This window comes from Heloderma suspectum, chromosome 5 (genome assembly GCF_057233095.1).
Source record: "Heloderma suspectum isolate Gila_16-S chromosome 5, 16-S_ref, whole genome shotgun sequence".
NCBI lineage: Eukaryota > Metazoa > Chordata > Lepidosauria > Squamata > Helodermatidae > Heloderma > Heloderma suspectum.
In genome coordinates, this window is record NC_139462.1 from 88,314,543 (window position 1) to 88,339,092 (window position 24,550).

At 39.9% G+C, this 24,550-nt stretch overlaps 1 protein-coding gene across 1 annotated transcript in view; it reads right to left on the reverse strand.

Annotated features, from left to right (window-relative positions):
- The window catches only part of FAT1 (FAT atypical cadherin 1), a 149,987-nt gene that overhangs the window by 19,371 nt on the left and 106,066 nt on the right, over positions 1-24,550 (reverse strand). Inside the window, exons 10-22 of the mRNA XM_084856630.1 lie at positions 23,981-24,191; positions 17,487-21,554; positions 16,328-16,524; positions 15,416-15,569; positions 12,762-12,995; positions 11,327-11,716; positions 9,294-9,508; positions 8,791-8,928; positions 7,571-7,714; positions 4,670-4,867; positions 1,954-2,755; positions 925-1,056; positions 657-820 (exon numbers count right to left, since the gene is read on the reverse strand). Of these exons, the coding sequence (XP_084712756.1) occupies positions 657-820; positions 925-1,056; positions 1,954-2,755; positions 4,670-4,867; positions 7,571-7,714; positions 8,791-8,928; positions 9,294-9,508; positions 11,327-11,716; positions 12,762-12,995; positions 15,416-15,569; positions 16,328-16,524; positions 17,487-21,554; positions 23,981-24,191 (7,047 nt within the window). The remainder of the gene's footprint in view (positions 1-656; positions 821-924; positions 1,057-1,953; positions 2,756-4,669; positions 4,868-7,570; positions 7,715-8,790; positions 8,929-9,293; positions 9,509-11,326; positions 11,717-12,761; positions 12,996-15,415; positions 15,570-16,327; positions 16,525-17,486; positions 21,555-23,980; positions 24,192-24,550) is intronic.

Genomic DNA, 24,550 nt, shown 5'->3' on the forward strand with positions numbered 1-24,550 from the left:
AATCATCCAATGCAAAGGAATTTACCATACACATAAATAGATGCTTCCAGTTAAGTTACACAAAGTACTGGTGTAAATGTTGCTGAGTGTTTTATTCATGTATCTTGAACACATCTATGGTTGGCACGTGAATAAACTCTTTGACTTAAGAGTGCTTTGCGTTATTTCTTCCTCTAATAGAATAAGGGATTATTATGATTATTAAACACAATACTTTGTAAATGCTTAAAAATTGACCGGATTTTTGACTAAGTGGAAATGGCTGATGCTTTAAATATACATCTTCAATCCCCAGTTATTACGGGACATATCCTCCTTTCTGTGTCTTTATTTTCTCTCTCTCAATTTACACCAAAACCTTCTCACGGTCCTCCTGAAAATAAAGACAATTTACTTGGTGTACATTTTCCTATAAATTGTTAGCAGCTGGGAAGTTAAAGTACAGTTTTCAGGCACAGATTTGCTAAACGTTTAGTGTCTTTTATCTGCTTAATACAGCGACCACAGCATGTTCCAATTACAAGTTTTATATCACTGAGTGGAATTAAATCAATCACTCTAAGTCTGCAACAGTTTAGATGTAAATTAGATTTAAAAGCAAGTGTGAAGTAGCTTTCCCTGATAATTAAAGGTGTTTAGCATTTGGAACTACATACCTCTAAAATACTATAGTCTGTTCCTCGGGCATACATGACAACTGCATGGGTAGAGTATGTTCTGAGCCTCATAGTGAGCTTCATTTCTTCCTTGTTTTCATTTTCCATGAGGCGATACTTCACATAGCTGCTTCCAGTAAAAGTCACAGCTGGTCCCACTGATACTTAAACAAAGAAAACAGACCAGCAAGATATAGTTCAAAATTGCATGTCTGTGTGAAAAGGCAATAGCCTTCAGCCAAAAGAATAATAAGAGTTAAAATCTTACCAGGGCACTGGGCAGTATTGCTTCCATGACAAACACAAGTGTGCTTTCCTTCTCTAGGATCTGCTATGCACTCAGTACCTTCAGGGCATGGATTTCCCTCACAGGCAGTGTTCACAAGGGGGCACCTTCCTTCTGCAAAATATGTATGAAAACAAGGCTTTAGTTTTACCCCCTTCTTCACAGACAGTGTTAAAGCCTAATTTTGCTCAGGCACAACAGATGATGAAAATGATAGATGTGTTAAAGCAGGTGACAAGGAAATGAGCCAGGCAGCAAGAAATTACAGGAGATATGGAATTTCTAAACTGCTGTAATTTCAGCTCCTGCTAGGAGAACTGCACACCTGAAAATGAGCTCTTTTTTCCAGACAGTATGATACAATTATTTTACGTTACCTAGGTATATCCATATACATTTTAACTGTCTTCATATCCCTTAAGGTCAGTAATCCAAATTTTCAAGGGTGTGCATTTTTTCAATGATACTGCTAGAATATTCTCCCTTAATGGCTGTGCTGATTTGCTGCACAATTGTTGGCCATGAAACCCCTCAAAAGATTTTGGTACGAAAAAAGGGACTCTTAAGCATTTGAGAGCTCTCTTACATTGCAAGAACTAAGAGGATGAGCCAAGAGGTCCCCACTTCTTCCCTCACACATGAACCCGTTATGCTTAGAACTGGGGCCTTAAAGTAAAAAGTATAATGAAGCTGATTTCTGTATTCTGAGAGCCAGTGTGGTGTAGTGGTTAGAGTGCTGGACTGGGACTCAGGAGACCCAAGTTTAAGTCCCCACTCAGCCATGAAGCTCACTGGGTGACTTTGGGCCAGTCACTGACTCTCAGCCTAACCTACTTCACAGGCTTGTTGTGAGGATAAAGCGGAGGAGGGGGACTATGTAATCCACCTTGGGTTCCTTGCAAGAGGAAAAAAAGGCGGGATATAAATATAAAATAACTACTACTACTTTTTAAACTTTTAACTACTAAATCCTGACACCATATTTCTTCCTACCAGGCATGTTTTCTTTACCTTGACAGAGACAAATGGCAGTTCTGTGGTGATGTGGTGTGACAAAACTCAGCCTGGCAGTGCTGTGGGTTGACATGATATTCTCATCCACAGTCACTTTTTCTTCACAAAATCTCCAAGGGCAATCCAGGCCCAAACAGAGCTTGTGGAAAACGTTAAGTATCCGGACACCTGAAATCTCTTCAAGGTCAGCCACAGAGGAGTTTATCTTGTGGATCAGAGCTCTGGTTGAATGCTGAGGACTACCAGACTTTTCAACAAACAGCAGTACATCAAGGTTTGATGGAGGATCAGAGGGTTGCAAGCTAATGATCTGTATGTCACTTCTTCTCACTCCTAGGAATGTTCTTAAGGCTCTTTGGAAATTGCGCCAATAGTCACCAATGAATTCCTCTGGAGCAAGGTTGGCAAAACAGATAGCTATGCTATGGTTCAGCAATTCCCGTGTGATTTGTCTGATATGTACTGTGATGACAGCTGCAGTAGTAAATTTTCCATCTGTCACAGTAACATTCAGGAGGTACTGCCCTATGTCTAGCCTTTTGTGAGCAATCAGTTTGCCACCTGCACTAGAGACAGAGAACAGGGATTCCATCTTGGGATCCAGACTGTACGTTAAAGTGTCATAAACATCTTGGTCAGTTGCATGCACTTTTCCAATGACACCACCAGAATATTCTTCCCCAAAGGCTGTGATGAAGATTTCTAAGGGTAGAATTGCTGGAGGATGGATGCTTTCCTCAATAACTCTAATGTCAACATAAGTCAAAGATGACAACTGAGGTCTTCCATTATCAGCCACCTAGTAGGAAACAGTAAATGAACAAAGAATTTCTGCTCAGCTTTTAACTAGAAGCATTATACAGTGCAGGTAATTGTTAAAGAGGTGAAGGTCTTATGCATCAGCAACTTGGCAGCATGATTACCGGGGAATAGCAAAGAACTGTCATTTTAAAATAATGCAATTTGCTTTCAATTTCTGGACTGCATCCAAGAGCCATCCATGAATGTGTAGATTTCTCACTATTGCAGAATTTCTAAAAAGTGGTCAATGGCAGGGGTGGGAAGAAGGTAGATCTTTGGGTAATTTGCAATAGGTCAGTAAGGGTTTCTGATTCCCAGTTGTTTAAGAATAGCACCAAATGCAAAAGTCTCCTCTAGACCAAATTAGGCTGCTAAAATGAAGACTGCTTGGGGAAAAACCAGGAATGAGTTTGTGGGTAAAGCTCTGTTCTCATATTGAAAACAAATTCCAGGACCGCACAAGCGCTCAGAAGTACCCTGGTCATTAATTCTAAGTAAGTCTGGCCGCATAGCCACTATTTTGCATTTGGGTTTCATTGGTGGATCTTGAGGTTTTTGCAAAAGAAACCAAAACAAAGCAGATCCTATAAGCCTGAAATATGCACCATCCCTGGTCTATGTAGGGCACAGAGCATGGCAAGCATGCAGGGGCCTTCCCATCGTCACAGCTGAAAATCTGAGAAATCCATTTGTGTATGTGGAGTCAGCAATGGAGTGCAGCTGGTGCCCGTTCCAAGGTCTCAGCTGTATGCATGTAATACCCTCTATTTACAAGAGTTTCCATATTCATTGCAATGAACACCTCCAATCAGTGTACGTATTTCCCTTGTGCATGCAGCTCCTCCGACCATTAAAATGAGAGCTTACATATATGCAGGAGTTCCCTATATGTGTAACTGAGCCTATGTTGACAGAACAGAGCAATTGCCCCTTCAAGACAGTTTTAACACAGCATTAAGATCATTTATTTTAGAATGATGGGATAAAATTGTATTAAACAAGCTACTACGTAAAAGTTATATCTGTTTTGAAACAGGAACACAATTCTGGAATAAAATTTGATTTTGGAATACATTTTTGCAGCACCCAAACCTTAAGTTTCTGGGCATCCAGTAATTTAGGATGTTCTGGACTTCAATAGAAAATATCAGCTACGAAGTAGCCAATTTCAAACAGCAGATGGCACTTGAAACACTTTCCCCCTTCAAAATTCAAATAACACCATTCAATTTTCGGACTCAATGAGTCACACATCAAACTATTCAACAAATGAAATTCTTGATATACTTACAAGTTATGCAATCACAATTCCCTAAAAATGTTACTAAACACTCCCACAAAATCTGAAGCCATCTGTTTTGGGGTCAGGTAGGAATTTCCTCCCCTCCCTTCCTCCAGATTTCGGCTTGAACTGGGTGAAGGGTTTGGCCTCTATTTTGGTGCTTCTGACTCTGTGACGTAAGAGGTGGTTCCCATGAATAAAAGTTGGTCCACTTGTTAAAACAACCACTGGTGTCTACCCAACATGAGCAGTGCCAAGTCTGGAGCAACCTACCATTTTCCAGTTTGCAGAACAGAAGCTGGGATGTCATCATGTGAGTTCATTGCTCCAATGTTACACCGTGCACTTCAGCGATTATTTGTGCAGATGATCTGCCCATCAATCATGGGAAGGAGCACTTGGGTAATGTACTGTATCATCCCTTGGGCTAGAGTGTTGGGGAGTGGTAGGTTTCATTATAGCCATCATGAAGGCCCTCCAGATTAGAAAAAGTGATTTCTGCACTCCAAACTAAATCACCACTTGGAATATACAGCAGCACTTACAGATGTCATTAAATACATACGACCGCTACCAACAGCAGCAAAGGGATTCCAATATATTTCAAGCATATATTACAGCACTTTATACCTTAATATGAAGAAAATAATGATCCTTCACTTTGCGTTTTAGTTGAATAGCAGTTGCAAGTACTCCTTGTTGATTAAGCTCAAAAGCATTGTCTTCATTTCCACTCACAATGGTGAAAAGGAAAGGTGGTCCATTGTGGGAAGAATCCTTGTCTGTTACCACCAGCTGCTGGACGTTAAACCCAATAGGCTTGTTTTCCTATTAAAGCAGGAATAAATTGTAGAAGCAAATACTATAAAATGAATACGCTTTGGTTAATCATAGGGGTGTCTTACTTGGATGAGTTAAGGCTGGCTTGTGTGTTAATGCTGCCATTTTACATTTCAGCATGTGGTCATTGCTATTGCTTGGAAAACTGTTCAGGCAGAGGGCTTCACTACGTAAATGGGGCAACTTTGCCTTCATAGAACAAAGCTTTATTTTTCAATGTTTGCCCTAGTACCTACATGAAATTACCTTCTTTCTAATGGCTTACCACATCATAACCAGACACCACATGCTGTGATTAAAATGGCCATCATGTGGGGCCTATCACAGGATCTAAATAAACAGTTTTGTTAACGTTTCTGTCAATTAATGTTACTGTCAAAAATCTCTATCCAGATTGCAACAAAGGAAATAAAGTTTTCTTATAATGGCCATTATTCCCAGCTGTGCCTATCCAGAAGATGCCATCACAGAACCCAAATAGTTCTTCAAACATTCCTGAGCTTAAAACACATACACATTTATGTATTTTGACTTGAGATCTTTATAAATGTGGAAATAAGGGAGGGAAGAAAGCCTGCTCCATGGGCACTACTTACTCATGCATACCAGATACACATATTGCTTTTTGAACATGAGAATTCAAAAAGCAGTTTAGGAGTTTTGAGCAGAGAACTCTCTGAAAATTTGGTATATATTTGTATACCCCTGTCTGGATCACAGACAGGATTGAGGTGTGAGAGTGGGAGAAAAAAATAGTGAAATATAAAAATCAGTAGTTTTATTGATTAGTGGTTTTACTGACATTTTACAACTCTTTTCTCCTGTGATATTCTTCAGGATGGATAAGCCAAGCTATCCTATCGTTTTCAATTAATGAGTTATTTTCAGTGACTGTTGTAAACTCCCTAGTTTACGCTGACCAAGTACTTTCCTAAAAAGTAAAGAAGTTTTTTTTTAAGAAACATGTTTTATAAATGCTAGCAAATACATGAAGTTCTGACTATTAAGGATATGGGAACCACAGTTTGCTGGCCAATATGAACGCTTCAAAAAACGTTTTACCCTATTGCAATTAAGAACATTTTTGATGCAAACTGTGGTCTTTTTCAAACAGAATTTAGGTTTCCTAGCAACAGACACTGGGTGCCCTCCCCCTCCCGGAACACACATGTAATACTACCTGGTCTAGTTATATGCTGAATGCTAATTACAACCTAGTTATATGCTGAACCCCAGAGAAACAGAGGAAACTAGTTTAGTAGTTTCAAAAAGACTTCTAGTTCCCTTTGTTTTGCTTTGTGTTGTGATTTCTCTGAAATGGCCTCTGCTGAGGCAGTCTGCAGGGTTAGATGGGACAATGAACTGACCTATTAGGACAGCCCTTATATATAAAATGACTGACAATCAAAAGATCCAGGACTATTTCCTGTCTGGATCATAACCTCCTTGTGAAGTAAATCTTTTAATCTCTCTGTCATTCCACTTTCTATCTGGTTAAAGGAGGACAAAGCTTACTGTCTCCCAGTCTTTGTCTGGCTCATACATTTATGTTGTAACAAGATCATGTCCAAGGCTATCAACTCTGTATCATACAACTGGCACCTCTACTTCTGCTCCTGAATTTTGCTATAGTGAAATCAAATATTCAGATGTTACACATCTAATTGACAAAGGATGCCAGTCTTAAAACAACACTGAATTCAGTTTTCTCATAATAAGCAAATATCTCTGTTATAAAAAGCTGTAATACTATCAAAGTAAACAAGCATTCAAAAGAGGGATTTCTATTTGAAATCAATGAAAACGAGAATGTTCTCCATATCTTTACTAACCTCCTTCTATGTTCAGAACATTGCATTATTATAAGGGGAATGGCTAACTTTAACAGATGTGATTCAAGTCTTCCAGCCTTCTTCTTTCCTGTCCTATTGCACAATATCCTTTCTGTGCATGCGTGTCTGTGTGTGTGTGCGTAAAGCTCATATTTGTATTTAAAATGACACATTTGCCAATGTCTGCTACTTCAGCTCAATCAACATTACAATCTCTCTCCTTTCCAAGTGCGTCGAAACATAATTGTTTGACTTTGAGTAGTGTAAATGCCAAGACTCCTTATCATTTCAAATCCAGCCTTCAGATGACACTGTACAAACCTACTTCTTGGCACGGCAGCTTACATTAGGGAGTACACACAGGGCTTTTAACAAGTTAATCTGTGTGCGCATATTTTGATTGCTGTGCAAGAGGGCAAATTGATCACTGTTAACATTTACCACTGTTTATTACTTGCTAACCACTGACTTTCAGTGAATCACTATAACTGAATCAGTGAGCTGCTGTTACTAATGTACAGGGTTTGAAAAAATTCACTTGCCTTTTATCTATAGGTGAATGTCCCTACCCGATGTGGTGACTCCTTGCCAGCTCAGACTCCCGGGCCAGCATAGAGTCAAGGAACACAATCAGTCCTAAGCTTTCGGGGGGAGTGCAACCCTTTCCAGAACAGGCTGAATCTCAATTTCCAAGCCAGGCACTGCCCAACAGTACCTCTGCATTGTTCGGATTTAATCTCAGTTTGTTCACCCCCATCCAGCCCATTATTGAACCCAGTCAACATTATGGTGGCAGTTCACTAGTGCTACAGAAATCAAACAGCAGATATCAAATGCTACAGTGCAATATGTACATTACCTGGATGATAACGCTATAATTCCCTTTTGAGAACACCGGTGGGTTGTCATTTACATCAGATACATCAATATTGACTGTTGTTATGTTGATTCTAGGTGGGTTTCCATTGTCTGATGCTTGAACTGTAAGAGTGTAACCTGAGATCTTAAGAATAAAACACATATATACATTAAGAGGAAAAGGCAGTATACATTTTTTTTAAAATAAAAAAATAAAAAATAAAAAAATAAAAATAAATACTAGAACCCACATATTCTGAAGTTGTTGTATTATGGGGTTTTGTGTAGAAGACTTGTATGTATACAAGACAGCAACTGCGGACTTATTTTTCACACTTTTCAGACAAACACACTGTTCAGGCTTGACCACCAGCCTATTAAAACATCAACTCTGCACCTTAGACAACACTCCACAACTTTAACTCTGCTTCCTTCCACGAGATAACTTCTCACATTGGCTCAGATTAGTTTCAGTTCGCATTTGATCAGGATTTTACCCAGTTAAAACCTTCTGGACCAAATATGGACTCGGATACAATCTGCTATCGAAGTCTGTACATTTCCAAGGTTAAACTGTGATTTGCGAACCAAAAAGAAACAGCATGAGTACATTTCAAAAATGTGCACAAACACGCTTTAAATCATGGGAGAAGAATGAGTACATTTCAAAAATGCGCACAACTGATGCGTGGATTTGGAAAAAATATGCACGGAAATATGCACAGATTTTCATGTGAAAAAAACACAAAGCTCACAATCTGATACAGACTTGAGTTGGAATGAGCTTCAAGATGGAACTTGGAGAACTTTGGTGAGCTTGAATTTTGCTGATTTGCAAGTCCTTAATAAGGGATTATGCCCACAAGTAGTACAACTGATTGTCACTGATATTAATCTCACCACTTGGCAAAAAATAAAATAAAAAAAAGAATTAAATGGGAGTGCTACAGTCTAGTGCACCTATGGAAGAAGTGCTTCCAAGACAGATGCTATGATTTCCAGGTAGGCCTGAATCTTGTCCCTCCACCCTTCCCTCCACTGAAGAACTGCCTGGAGGGGATGAGGCCAGCAAGAACCAGATCTCTCCTCTCACTGGCACACTCAGGTCTCTGTCCCTCTTGTTAAGCTTATTTGTATGAAAACGTAATTGAAACAATTGGATATTATGCAGCAATATGGCCTGAAAAATTATCCCCTAAATCTCAAAATGTAGGAGCTTACCATCTCTCTGTCAAGAAGTTTAGCCACTTTAACTTCACCCAAAGTAGGGTCAATTGTGAAAGGGTTCCCTTGGTTGCCATCTATAATTGAGTAGCGAATATGGTTGTTTGAAGGCCCATCAGCATCAGCTGCCATAACCTAGAAGACATTGAGTTATCATTAAAAACAGGTCCACTGCTGTACTTTCAATAAGCTGAGCTTCTCAAAGTAAAAATTCTGATATTCAGAACACTGTCAGTTAAATTAATGTCAGTTAAATTAATTTGCCTTTAATCTCACTGAAAATGCATTCATAATGCAGACTTGGTTACACAATTGGCACGCAAATATTTTGGACTTTCCACTATTCTTATACCCTTACTTTTAAATACTATTTCAAAAACTGTGGCAATTATAGAACGACACAATACACCCTTACTGCACCCATTAAGCATAATTTTATTCTTCAAAAATATAAAAACCATATAAGAATATGTCGGGAAAGAGAGAATCAAGATACATACCAAGATAACTGATTGTTCAACTTCAGCATCTTCACTAATTACTGCTGTGTACGTGTCTTGACTGAATACTGGAGTGTTGTCATTGATATCTGTTACATTTATATTCACCGTTACAACATCACTCAGAGAAGGTGTTCCTCCATCTGTAGCTTCCACTGTCAGATAATACTCAGGGGAGCTCTCATAATCAAGGCTTCCAATAATAAAAATAGCACCTAGAAGAAAAACCACATGCTAAATACTTTTCTACTGAGGTAAATACAGTGATAATTGGAACTTTCAAAAAGTACCCATTAAGTTATTTCAGGGTCAGCGATCACCTCTGTTTTCAAATGTCTTTTGTGCATATCATAATGCACTACTGCATCTCTTTGCTTTGTAGAGCATGCAAAATAACTGAACGCTTTGCTCATGAAAACAGAAACATGTTTCTAAAGTTGGATTAGTCCTCATATATCCTCAATGGAACTTATCAATAGAACTCAATCTTAGGGTCAAACTGAATGTTCTTCCAATCACATATAGTAAAGCTACGAGTGATAGGTTTCCTTGCTCCATTTATACAGACGGGGCCCCAATTTGATTTGGGACTGTGGTGCTTCGTGTCTGTGTTTGTGAAATCTCCCCTTCTCCCCCGACTTTCATCCCAAAATTCCACTCTCCCACAGGGGAGTTAAAAAAAGAGAAAAAACTCTCCATTGGAAAGCAAGTATCCACTGGCATGGGGATGAAATTTTGGGATGAAAAGAGGTAGGAGAGAAAGTTTACTTCCCACTTCCCTCTTCCTGGAGTGCCATAGTTCTGATATAAATTGGGGCCATGTGTGCATACACTGCAGCAAACACACCTATCATGCATAGCTTCGCTATGTGTGATTAGAAGAACATTTACTTTGGCCCTCAGCCGGAAAATACCTGTAACTAGCTGCATTTCCACTTCCTGGAGGTGTCCCCAGAAGGTCGGATATATTATGACTCTTATTCCAGAATAAAGTAGATATTCACCCACAAGAAAAAACACACATGTAACAAAGTGATCTGACAGGCTTGGCAACTGAGCCTCAGGAGTTGTCTGTCAAGATGGAGGCCCCTGCTCCATGATAAAATCAGTGAGCAAAGGGGGAAAGAACATGGTTTCACTGGCATTTGTCAGTTGAGGAGTAGGCAGTTAACCTGACGTAGAGAAGGGGATGGATTAGATCTGTCACTGGCCTTATTCAGGTGTTCTATATCTGAGAAAACTAACCACAGGAGGAGAGGGAGTGTGCTAGCCCTGTCCCTTTCATCAGCACATTCATTGCTCTACTTGTGGAGGGTGATACAAACTGTGAAGACTTTGGGCATAATTAGTTAGTTATCTATTAATATTGGAAGCCTCCTAAGTCATAGGGAGCTGGTACACCTCACAACATGCGACTACTGGCATTTGCAAAAACCTTATATACCTCAAACAAACCTGGCCCTGAACTAAATGAAGTTCGTTATGCTTAAGTCATACTAAAATGAATAGATTGGAGTTAAGGCTAACTTTTCCCACTAGGGATAAGCACAACTTTATCTGGATTGGGACCACTGTACTCAAGACCTATGGCAAATAGTTTCATATTACCTTTGGTATGTTTTCCTTTAATGTGACAAAACTGACATGAAAACTGCTGAAATACTGGACATACTGGACATCCAGGCGATATGCAAGTAAATAAAATGTGTACGCTAAGCCTATAATACTCTGGATCTGCATTCCTTTCACATGGGAACGTCATATCATGGCATCAGGTGAAACTGTGTCATCATCTTTGGGAGGCCGCCAAAATAAATCCACTGATTATTGCAGTGCAATAATCATTTACCTGAAGGTTTTTTCTATCTCAATGCCTTTCATCTCCCTTGGGATCTTTGACTAAATACAATTTTACTATATGTAATTTGGTCATTAACACAATACATTATTGGGTGGAGGTAAAAAGAAACACCTATGTGTGGGTTACTAAATCTATTTATTTTTCCCACTCATTAGCAGCTATATATGATTACCTGTTTTTGAATCAATACTGAATTTTCCATGTTCATTCCCACTGACTATAGAATAGGTGATTTCTGCATTGGCTTCAATGTCCCGGCTAGCAGCATAGACCTGAAGAATCTCCATTCCAATCACTGTGTCTTCCGATACAGTTGCACTGTACTCTTTGTACTCAAAGACAGGTGGATTGTCATTTATATCCAGAATAGAAACCACAAGAGTACCAGTAGAAGACAGTCTTCTGGGGGAACCGTCATCTTCAGCTTTCAAAGTCAAAGAATACACAGCCTGTAACTCCCGATCTAAAGGCTTTTCCAGCTGAACAATCCCAGAGAATTCATCAATAGAAAACTGCCCATCTGCAGAATTTACCAGGGAATAGTGAATCTTCCGATTTAATCCTGCAATTAAAAAAACAAAGCAAGGCTCTTAATGGTATTCTCTTAACAGTAATGGATTTCTTCAGCAACAACTCTGAACAGCCATACACACAAACTATATAGATGGAAAAATATAATGGATATTGAATCATCCATATATTACTATGTACACAGTAATATACAAATCTGCACAAAGGTTTGGTCAAAACAACCTTTCATAAAGACTTCTACGTACCATCTGTTGAGTGCATGGGCTCCAGTGTCATAAGAATGCATGTGTATTCATGATGAGTCTAGATATCGCATACCATCACTTATGATCACAGAGCTGGTTTGGGCAGCTCTTTGCCATCAAAGCCTCTTAAGGACATGACCCTGTCCCCAGTAATAGGTACCAGGCATCCACAAACGCTCATCAATTCGTTGGAAGCAAATGTCTTTTTCACCGGGCGAGTAAGAATCCCTAGGGCACAGGTGGGCAACATGTGACCTGCAGGTCACATGAGGCCCTTGCCATGCCACAGAATTCAGCAGCAATAGCCAAACGATTGGCGGCTTTAGCATTATCGGAACTCTAAAAGGGTCAAATTTAGCTTCAGAAAAAGCTAAATTTGACCCTTTTTGCACACAGTACTGGTCTGCCACCAAAATGTCTTTTTCTGCAGCCTGCATGGGTGGTGGTGAGGGGGCGAACATACCCCCTGGACCTCCCACCAGGTTGCCTACCGCTGCCCTAGGGGATAGAAGATTCTGTATTGTGAAGTTTACAGCCTGATCTCATATAGAATTAGAGGCACCTAAGGTCGCTAATTTCTATGGGCTTAGGAGCACCAACTTCTGTATAGGATCAAGCTGTTAGCACAGCAAGCAGAAGCTGTTTGTACAGCATGCACTGGGATGTTCAGCTGGGAGTGAGGGAGCTTGTGCCCTGCTACATCTATATCTGCATATCTCAATCTTGAAAGGAGTGAAGAACTATGAAATATAACAAGCACATTAATTTATATTAGTTCTGAATTATTTCAGTGTTGGGGTTGTATTAGAAATGCTGCTCAATAAGTCATACCTGCATCTGCATCTGTAGCTTGTACTCTTGTCAACAGAGTTTTCAGCTCAGTGTTTTCAAATACTGTGATAGAGTATGGATCAGTTATAAACTCTGGGGCGTTATCATTCACATCTTCTATATTCAGAATAATATTGGCCTGGCAAAATCTTCCTCCTCCATCTGAAGCCCTGACCATAAGAGTATATACAGATTTCTGCTCACGGTCAAGTGTTGCTAATGTTTTCAGCTCACCTATAAATGAAACAACAAAAGCAAAGCAAAGGAAGGGCTTTAATAGCAAGAACTGAACATTCCACAAAAGATCTCCAACTCATTTTAAAACTAAATGGTGAGTTTTCTTTTTGTCTTTAGTAAACATGAACAGCAGCCTCTGGAAAACATTCCTCCTACCTCCCAGTGGCATAATTCCACAGTGACTGTTGATATTTAAAGATGGCCCCACAAAACTAAGCCCATGTTTAGTTCTGTCAGCAGCTGCACTTTAAAGCACTTAAAGGAAGTGCACGTTGGCATAAGGCTACAAGTCAATGAAACTGGTTCAGAAAAATGAAGAAGCTTTTCAGACTTCCTACAAAAGATGTAAGTCGCCTACTCTTGGAGATACCTGCACCATCAGCATTCCTGGGAAAGGCTTAAAGGTCTCACGGTTGGCTATGGAACATGGTGATAGAAGAGGATGAAGCACTAAGGAATAGGAACACTGTGAAATGAGTCGGTAAGGAAAGGGTGACAAATGAAAGCAGAACTGTAGGTCATGAGAAATCAACTCTATATAGACTTAGAGACTCACTGTACTGAACTCTGTGACATCCGACAATACAATAACAGTCAAATTTATGGATGCAGTTGTTTCTTGGGCACCTGTTTCTTGCTACACAGGTGCCCAATGTATGCATTAAGACTAGGACAGTGAACTGAGTAACAATAATTAAAAAGTTTTATCATGTCTTATCATTCTGGAAATGAGCAGTGTTTCTATCATCAGCCTTGAGACAGTGATATGTAGTGGCTAGAGCTTTGGGAAGATAAGATTCAAATCCCTATTCGTGACCAACCTAATGCCTAGGGGTGGACGGATCACTTACCTGGTTCCGTTCCGGGGCATCCGCTGGGGGCGGGGAGGCGATCTGTCCCTCCCTTCGGAATCCTCCCCAGCTGGCTCCACTCCCCGGACCTGTCTGCAGCCAGACTTCCGTCTGCAGCTGGGCTGCGGATGCAAATGCTGTCCGGTGTAGCAGACGCCATTTGCGACCCTGCGTTAGCCATGGTAGGCTATGTAAATACTTACGTAGCCTATCACGGCTAAAGCGCGGACGCCATTTGCGTCTCCGCTCTTTGCCGTAATAAGCTATGTAAGTATTTACGTAGCCTATCACGAAAACAGTAGCGACGCAAATGGCGTAGCGGACGCCATTTGCGTCCCTGCTCTTTGCTGTGATAAGCTACGTAAATACTTACGTAGCCTATCGCGGCAAAGAGCGGGGATGCTCCTGCTTTTGCCGCACCTTCTCCACTGCGCTGTCCTCAGGAGACAGCAGCCATTTGCATCCGCAGACGGAGCAGCAGACGGCTGCGGACGGCCCGGACTGGCCGACGACCAGGTAGGGTCCGTCCCGGGGGGGATTCTGTGGGGGGGGGGGTAGTCTGTTCCACCACAGACTCCGGGGGGCTGGATTCTAAAGAACCTGGCCTCACTGGAGTCCGTGGCAGATTTCTTCGCCATCCCTACTAATGCCACTTTGAGCTGTAGAGAAAGGCCGGGATACAAATGTAACAAATAAATAATGACCAAATTATACAGAATGTCCATCAAGCCCATGCAGTAGTAATCATGGAATTAAAACAATGATAGAATCAAAACAATTCCAAACACTAACAACTAAAACAAAAGGAACAGCCAGAACCACAAGTATAAAATAGCCCTTGCTAAAATAATTAAATATGCAAACATAAAAACACATGTTACGCCCACTGAACACTTATTTCTAAGCAAATATGCATAAGACTGAATTGTAAAGGAACTCTGCTGACAGACACTTCTAAAGCTAAAAGTACGCAAACGAGTGGGTGATGCAGTCAACTAATATTTTTATTTATCTTTCAGCTCTAAGCAACAGGCTTGATTAATCAAGCATTCAGAAGACATAATGGAAGGCAGAACAACCCTGAATAGGGCTACGGAGGAGTGGAGTAGCAGATCCTCTGCCATGTTCCAAACTGAGCCAGTTTGCACTGGGCAGGTGTGTATGGGGAGGGATTTGCTAGGTTTTTCCATCCAGTGCATCTGTGCAATCACATTCAGGTCTGGCATAGTTGACAGGCCTGGATTGGGCCCATCTGGGGGAATGGAGCGGCTCTGGATCCAGTGGTTCCGAAGCTGGCTCCTCTCTACCACTGTCCAGGAAACACCCTGATCTGGAGCTTTTTGCCAGTTGTTGCCAGTGGAAGAATCACCGGTGTAGCTTTCCAACTGTCAGGGTGCCACAGAGGCCTCCGCTACTGCAACACTCCCCTCTCCCAGTGGTGCTCCTCTCCGCTGAAGGAGGTCAGCTGAGAGCCAACAACACACAGCCCTAACCTAACCCCCTCCACCCATTAACACTGGAGGGTTAGTATTGTGCTCCTAGCTTACAATATCCTCTGAATACTACCTGTCTCTGGACCAAGTGTGAAGTCTTCTGCTCCAGAACCGTGTAGTGTATAAGTTATTTCTGCATTGGAACGAATATCTGCATCTGTGGCTGAGATTTGAATGATGAGTTTGCCAGGTGGGGAGTCTTCTGGAACAGCCTCACTGTACAATGCCTAAAAGGGTTTAAAGATAGTATTCAGTGGGTTTGAGGGACTATTCAGAAATTGCACAGGAAACTTGGAAATGGACTAAGTAGAGATGCCATTATTAATATCAAATGTTTAAAGATTTTGGCAAGTTGGGACATAAAGAATGTAAATACATGGCACTTACCATTCCCAAAATAATTATCACTTTAGTATGTCTTTCTGTGTAAATGGTGTGTGTGTGTGTGTGTGTGGGCGCGCATACCTGTGTATGTGAAAATATGTGTGTGTGTGTGTGTGTGGGGAAGATCCACAAAAATGCTCTAGATAATAGAATGCATTATTATTTAATATTTCCACTGTGTACAGTGTATATATACTGTCCCCTTGCTCCCTCCTATGCTCAAGATATTTTAAACATTGACTTGAATGAACAAAACAACTGGGCTGTAAAATTTAACACAGGTACAACATATATAATATTGTTAGGGAAAGAGCCAAATTCGTTTCCTTGAGCCAGTTCAAAACATACTTGAATATTAAGAACCTCAAAAGTGTTGTCCACTAAGCATACACTATCAAGGCATGATTTTATATGGCCACTTGTGCGGTCACTTGTATCAGATTAATAGTCACCTGAAGGTGACTGGGCCAAGAAACTTTTGTAAAATAGAAGGAAGTTGTATTTTCTTGCTTTCTTTTAGATGGTCCATATTTCACAAATGATCGACATAGGTATACATTGGCAGATAGGTTACTAAAACATTAAAAATCCATGCTAGTACCTTTTCACAAACAGGGCTATTGTCATTCGAATCAAGGACTTTAACCTCCACCACAGCTTTTGTTGCAAACATCCCATCAGTAGCGGTGATATTTAGAAGATAATTATCCTTTACTTCTCTGTCCAGAGACTTTCTGACATATACTTTCCATTCATTCTGTATATTTTCCACAGCAAATTGTCCCAGTGGATCACCTCCTAAACAATTAATAATAATAAAAGTCATTCAACTGAAAGAGGCAAAATAGGATTAGATTGTGCAGGAAGGATTGCATTCTGGAACTGCAACGTTTGCTTACAGAAGGGAGAATCTACATCCAATGCTCTTAGTTCTGACAGGTTTGGTGGGTAGGAGGTGAGAGTGTTATATGCACTAGCAGGTACACTGTCTACTGCTACGCAAGAGCCATATGGGTCTTGGAATGTTCCTCCCTCTCCCATTACTAACAATTAATTGTTAGTATGCAAACAGAATCAACATTGCAAAATACATAATGGACACAACAAATAAATGGAGACACTGTTTTAAATGTGTAGTGATTACTTCAAGGGAAACTTTGATATGGAATTCATGCAATAATTGTGCTGAACATTTGTACAACTATGCCACAGAAATGATAAATAATACAGGTAAGGCATACTGGCTAAATGGGGAAGAGAATAGTTTGCTATGCTTCAAGTTATATGATGCTGCCAGTCAAAATGACAGCACTATAGAGTTCTTATCCTGCTCCTGCTCTTGTAAATTGTACTAAAAGTTGGTGCCCACCCCACCCCGCCCCCTGATGTCAACACACTGTGGATTCTCTGATCCTACCAGGAACAGCCAGTGATATGAGTGAGGATGGAGAAACACACAGCATGATGACATTACAACAGAGTAAAAATCAATGTGGGGCTGCTGTTTTCAGTAACCGTTCCTTGTTTCTTATAACATGCAATTCTAATGCTAAAACTGGGCTTCTAAGCCCTGCTACATAAATTTGTTATTTCTTACCCAGATACTTTGAAGAACAATACATTTGTCTGGGGTACACAACAGTGAGCTTCATAAATAAGTGGGCAAGGGATAATATAACATTAACATTGTAGAAATATTATATATATTATCTAAAAGTATCTAAAGCCAAACCAATTTGGCAGCATTTCTAAATGTTTACCTGTAATAAAATAGCCGACTTGTCTGTTAGCATGTTCAGAATCAGCATCAGTAGTGCTTAAAATAGCAACTACTCCTCCCGTTGGGTCATCTTCACTGACTGTTCCTTTATAAATCTCTGCAGTGAAACGTGGAGGGTTGTCATTCACATCAGTTACAGAAACGTCAACAACTGCAGTAGAGGACAACTGCATTTTTTCAGCACGGTCAGATGCCACCACAGTAATTCTGTATTTGTCCTGCCTCTCATGGTCAAGTTCTTTCAGAGTGGTAATCCAGCCTGTTTCCATATCTATGGCAAAAGACTCAGTGATATCAGCATCTTCTGTTGGCTCTAGCCTGTAAGTAACCTGTCCATTGCTTCCCGAATCTTGGTCAATAGCTTTCACTTGTATTACTTTTGTTCCACTTGGCATGTTTTCCACAATGTATGCTTCATATGGATTGGACTCCAAGATTGGTTGATTGTCATTTGTATCTTTTATTTGAATGCTGATGTCTACTGAAGAGACAACTTTGTAATCTTCATTCATATAATGTGCTAGCACTGAAAACTGGTACCACTTTGTTGTCTCATGGTCTAGCCTTTTCTCAAGTTTCAGCCTTCCATTCTGCTTGTCTATCATAAAATATTCATCTCTGTTACTTTCAGGAGTATTCCCTTTAACAAGAATATATTGCAAGGTCTGACTGTGCTCTGCTCGTATAGTATCAATCTCAGTTCCAATAGGAGTATCTTCAGAAAGAGTGAAAGAATAAAATGGTTCTGAAAATTTTGGAAGACGTATGTCAGGGGACAGTATTCTAACACAGACAGGAACACTAGATTCCTTTTGTGGGGTTCCACCATCCAGTGCTCTAACAAAGAAAGTGAGAAACTCATTTTCTAAACCAATTAAACTTTCTTTTGTAGTTATTACACCAGTCAAGGGATCAATTTCTAAATTCTCTTGAACATTTTCAGAATCTGCTTCAATTATGTAAGTTATGTCTGCATTGGTGCCCTCATCAGCATCGGAAGCTAAAACCTTAATGACAGACGTACCTCTTGGAACATCTGACCCAATATTTGCTTCATACTTGGTTGCTCGGAACAAAGGAGTGTTATCATTAACATCAGTAAGTATGACATTGATGCTGCAGAAAGCCACTTTCCCTCCTGAATCCTTGGCCATTAACCTAATGAAGATGACTTTTTCAGCTTGAGTTTCACGATCAAGCTTTTCCGAGGTAAATATTTGCCCCCTCTCATTAGTATAAAACCGATCTTTTGCAAAATCATTTACAATATGGTATGTGATAGTTCCATACCTGCCAGTATCTTTGTCGATTGCTTTAACTTCAGTCACCAGGGTATGCAATGGAGCATTCTCAGCTAGTTCTACCTCATATTCATTCTGACCGAAAATGGGGCTATGCAAATTGGCTCCAATTACACTTATGAGAACCTGGGCTGAACTTCTGAAGACTCCATCAGAAACAGATATATTAAGATGGTAAATGGGTTTCAGAGTCTGTTTATGGAGGTTTGAAAGGGTAATGACCCCAGTTTTGCTGTTGATTACAAAATTCATGTGATCATTGCCTGTTAATATGGAATATTCCAGCTTGTCTGCATCTGAACTGTCTGCATCGGAGGCCTTAACACAAGTTATGAAGTGCCCACGGGGAGCCAGTTCACTGATGTTAGCTTCATAAAGCAGCTGGTTAAATACTGGTGGGTTATCATTCAGGTCTGTTATATCAACGGTTACAATAATGTCACTGCTCAGTGGAGGCATTCCACTGTCTATTGCTCTTACTAGTAATGTGTGCTGCTGAGTCTGTTCATAATCCAAACTCCTTGCTGTCAGAATGAGCCCAGTGCAACTATCTATGTGAAAATAATCATAGCTCTTGCTGTTGTTTTCTACCAAATGATAAGAAATCCCTCTGTTTGTTCCAGAATCAGCATCTGTAGCCCTGACATGTACAACAGATGTTCCAATTATAGATGCCTCAGAAAGGGTGGCAGCATAAAATTGCTTGGTAAAGAGAGGAGGATTATCATTGATGTCTTCAACTATTATGTCAACAAATACTTCAGCATGGGCCCCAGTCAAAGAATCAGTTGCATGAATGCTCAGTTTGTAGGCAGGGTGGGACTCAAAATCAAGAGGGGCAAAAGTACTGATAACTCCTGTATTAAAGTTGATTGTAAACTGATTGTAAGGGTCACCATCTGTGATACTATAAAACACTTTGAGCCCTTCTGGGCTATTTGCTTGCACATGCACAACAGGACTATGGATCTGGATGTTTTCTGGTATCTCTGCACTGTAGAAAGCTTTTTCAAATACTGGCATGGCTTTATTCACAACAGTGATTGGAACTGTCACTTCAGCAGAAAAATGTGGCTCTCCTTTGTCCTTTGCTACCACAGTGAGAAGATATTCTTTATTTAGTGTGTCTGGGTTGAACTGTTTCTTGAGTGAGATCTCACCAGTGTTCGCTATTTGGAAGTGGTCGTAGTCTTCTTTGAGGTAATAGTGCACTTCCCCATTTCTACCAATATCTTTATCTACAGCAGTGACACGCCGTATAACTTGGTCCACTTCAGTGTCTATTTTAACAGTTGCATAATATGGAAGATTGACAAAAACAGGGGCATTATCGTTTACATCTTCTACAGTGACCTTTACAACAATATGTGCAATTACTGATGGCTTATGCTCCACTGTCACTTCCACAACGATATCAAAAGACTCCTGCAGCTCACGATCAAATGGTGTTCCAGTGGTTGAAAGGACTCCTGAAGTGTAGCTAATTTTAAATCTATTGTCTGGGTTTAGAATATGATAAAACAAAGGCTCATTTATTTGACTCCCTATAGGAGTGATAACAGCTATTGTTTTTGCCTCTGTGGAATTCTCTTGGACTACAGCACTATAGGAACTGTGTGTGAATTTTATCTGACTTGCCTTGCTCTCTTTCACATTAATTTTTACAGATGTACTGCTTGAAAATCTGCCATCAGATGCTCTGACTGTCAATTCGTACCTGCTTCTTAACTGAGTTGTATTTTGTACAGTTATCTGCCCACTGTTAGAATCGACTGAAAATTTTTCTCCAATGTTGCCTTCAGTGATAGAATACATTACTTGTGAAAAGGCTTCAGAGTCAGCATCTTTAGCGTTTACCATGACAACTTTCACTCCTTTATAAGTAGGCACCAGAACAGTTGCTTCGTACAGATCTTTAGAGAACACAGGAGGGCAATCATTTATGTCAATTACATAAATGGTAACATTGGCTGCATATTCTGCAAATAAGTGTGGCGTCCCCATGTCATACACTTGCACAGAAAAATGAAATGTATTTGTCTCTTCGTAGTCCAAGCTCATTACTGTACGGATGGCTCCTGTACTGGAATCAATGGCAAAATACTTGTGGACAGATGGCTCAACAATCTGATAGACAAGCAAAGCGTTTGATTCTTTGTCAGCATCTGTAGCTAGTATCACTAATGGGACGTTCCTGTCTGTTAGAACCACACTGTTAACTGAAGCGGATTCACTGATGAGCCCTGTGTATTCTGCTTGCATAAAAGTTGGTGCATTATCATTCTCGTCTTGAAGGTGCACCAATACCGTAGTGTTAGAGGATTGGCCAGCCATGTTGGTGCCCTGAACAGTTAGGCTGTAAAAAGGCAACATTTCAAAATCAAGTATCTTCTGAGATGTAATGACACCGGAATTTGGGTTGATAGTAAAGACATCACCTATATTACCGTCTTTTATCTCATAAACTACAGATGACTGACTGTATGCAATAACCATTCCAATGAAACTGCCAATGCTGCTGCCTTCACTGATTTCTGTGGAGTATTCTCTCATTGTGAATTTTGGTGATGCATTATCAGAGATTGTGACTGAAATGTGCACAGATGCTACTTCACACATTGGAGGGCTTCCTTTATCTGTTGCCTTCACCATCAAAGTGTACTCATCCTGATTGTTGCGATCTAATTCTTTTGCAATGGTAATGCTGCCTAAGATAGGATGTATATTAAAAGCATTTCCAATATTCCCTGTTTAAAAAAAAAATAGAAAGGAAAGAAATTAACAATAAGAAAAAATGAAAGTACAGATGTTAACAGCCATACCTACAGAAGATTAATTTTATTTAGAAAACCTGACAACCTTGACATATTGCATACCAAAGTATTAGACAAAACACAAAGATTCTTTAAATTCAAGGCTTTTTCACTCAAGTAAAGCAAACCTAGAAAAAAGTAGCATCAGCCTTGCATTAAAACTCTCATCTGGTAGCTGTAGGCAATAAGGAATTGCATTCAGATGAGTGCATGGAACTGTATGCAGGCAAGCGAGTGGGCTGACAGAGGAGGTTTGGAGTGCTCCTTCCCTCTGCTCTGCCCAGCATAGAAACCAAAAGGGTTGCATGAACAAGGAAACCCCTGAACAGAAATGCAGCAAGCTGCTGCAGGAGGGACAGAGTTCTCTGTCTCTGTTCTGCCAGTCCACAGCAGGCTAGTATTGTGGTGGGGAGGCAGGCTATTGACTTTTGTGGTCTTATTTACAAGACTGAGTTATATGCAAATATCTATCACGTGGAACTACAATCAAATGTACTTTCAGCTCCTGAAAAGCACTGGTTTGAATGAGTCTCAACTGAATATTAATTAATAGTTGGTAAAAATGTCCCTTTATAACATTATTTCCAAATTAGAGCTGCTTCAGTGAATTAGTTAAAACATTTTCTCTTCCAAATTTCTTCCAATTAAAATGTTTAGGCTTTGCATTAAAAATTCCCCTTTGAGAAAAACCTACTACAGTTTCACTGCTTAACAAAAGCAGCCACAGACATGCCTTTCAAAATGAAGGAGACAGTACACTGGGGTTTTACACTTCACAAGAGTTCAACAAATTCAGACAACACGTAATAGGAGCTGCATTTCCTAATACTTTAACTAAAGAGCACAGCAAAAAAACTAAACTGCTATTACTAAAACATTACTTCATTGTGAAAAGATTTTATTATTTTTTTAATTATGTAATTTGGTAGGCAGTTGATATTATCTTTTTTCTTACTGAAGGTTGTAAACAGAGTGCCATTCTTAGCATATCCCATTACTAATCCTATAAACCATTACAAGAATTTAAGGAATGTTCATTTCATATGCTTAGAACTTTTGCCCTAATGCCTTAGCCATACAGTATACTAGAGAATACTAGAAAAACAATGCTGGGAAAGTTTTAACATTTCCTCCCACAAAGTTATTTGGATAAAGAAGGAAGAGTGGTATGTAAGACAGAGAGAGAGAGAGAAAGTGTGTGCACGAACATGTGTATGTGCAGAAAAATTCTTCGTAGCAAAAGCACGACTTTTGTTATGTGATAGCTGCTGGGAATACGTGACAGTAATTCTTTGTGAGTTCCGCTGGTTGCCAGTTAGTTTCTAGACTAAATTCTAGCTTGTAGTCCTAAGCTTTAAAGCAGAGGTGGGCAATGTTTGCCCCCCAGATGTTTTGGTCTACAACTTCCATTGGCCCTAGCCAGCATAGCCAATGGTGAGGGATCGTGGGAGTTGTGGCTCTCCAGATGTTTTGGCCTACAAGTTGCCAACCCCTGCTATGAAGGCCTATAGACCTTGGGTTTGGGATACTTTAGAGAGTTCCTTCTCCTACACTTCCCTCCTCATTGTGAGTTATCAGCAGGAGAGAAGCTGCTCTGGGTGCCACACCTGTCTAAAGTGCAGCTATATACCAAGAGAATTAGGTATTTTTTAAGTGGGGGTGCCTTAGCTGTGGAACTTCCTCCTCCGACAAGCCCACCAGACACATTCCATTGTGGCCTTTTGGTATGAATGAATCTCAAATGAAGATACATTTGCTGAACTCAGTGCAATTTAATTTAGTATATTCCAGACAACGTTAAATATGTCAAATTTGCTCTTTATTTCTCTAAAGAGGATTTTCCGCCATCATCCAACTAAATTTTCAACTATTTTTACAACTTATACAGGTCACAGGTTTATAATTTTAAAAACAATTTGGCGAAATAAATGTGGCATTTTTCAATAATGTTCTTGGATTACACCACCGATGAAGGATGCATGCTGAAGTGGTCCACATTTATAATGGGAACAATAAACATGTATCAATGTACACCAGCAGTGATTGGCCACAATAAAACAGTTAGGTACACTTAAGCCTGGGGAAATAAATGGTCTTAAATAAGGTTAACTTGATGTTGGATTGTAGTCTCTGAGGTCTTGTTTTGCTTTAACCAAAGTTTAATCTAAACAGTACTGAATAAACCCCTACAGTTAAATCTTCTACTGACTCTAACAAGCTAGATCTGTCAAAGTCTGCATACTTGGTATCTGTGTTCTATGACCGTTTCTTTTTATACTCCTTGTAAATGTTGCAGCTTTAACCTTAAAACTAACATTTCCTTTAACAAATAATGTGCAACTGAAAGTATTGTAATATACCTGATTCTATGGAATACAAAATTTCTGCATTTTTCCCTTTATCCTTGTCCATTGCTGTAACCTGGAGAACAACCGACCCAATAGCTGCCGATTCATATACTCGCCCTTCATAGGAAGAACTGGTGAACCAAGGCGCATGATCATTTGTGTCACTAACATTAATGATGATCCTCGCAAAGTTGCGCTTGACAGGAACATCTTGATCCCGTACCTAAAATAATTAATCGGCACATAAGTTCAGTCAATTATAAGGAATATGTTACAATCAGCAAAAACTACTCGTCATTTTGTTTGCAATTTTATTCTGAACAGACCCTGCAGTACTGCATGAGGTTGAATAAGGCAGCAATGTTGATAGGTTACACCACTGGGCAACAATCTTATAAAGAAATTTTATTCAATATCAATAATCTCAGTGCACGACATTAAGTATTATCACTTCCCCTATTTGTAAAGTGGGTGTTTCACATGCAGACGTACTGGGCACCAAATGAGGAAAGGGCCATGGCTAGAGGTCCCTACAGATGGGAGGGATCTCCAAGTATACAGGAAAATATCTGTATTTAAATA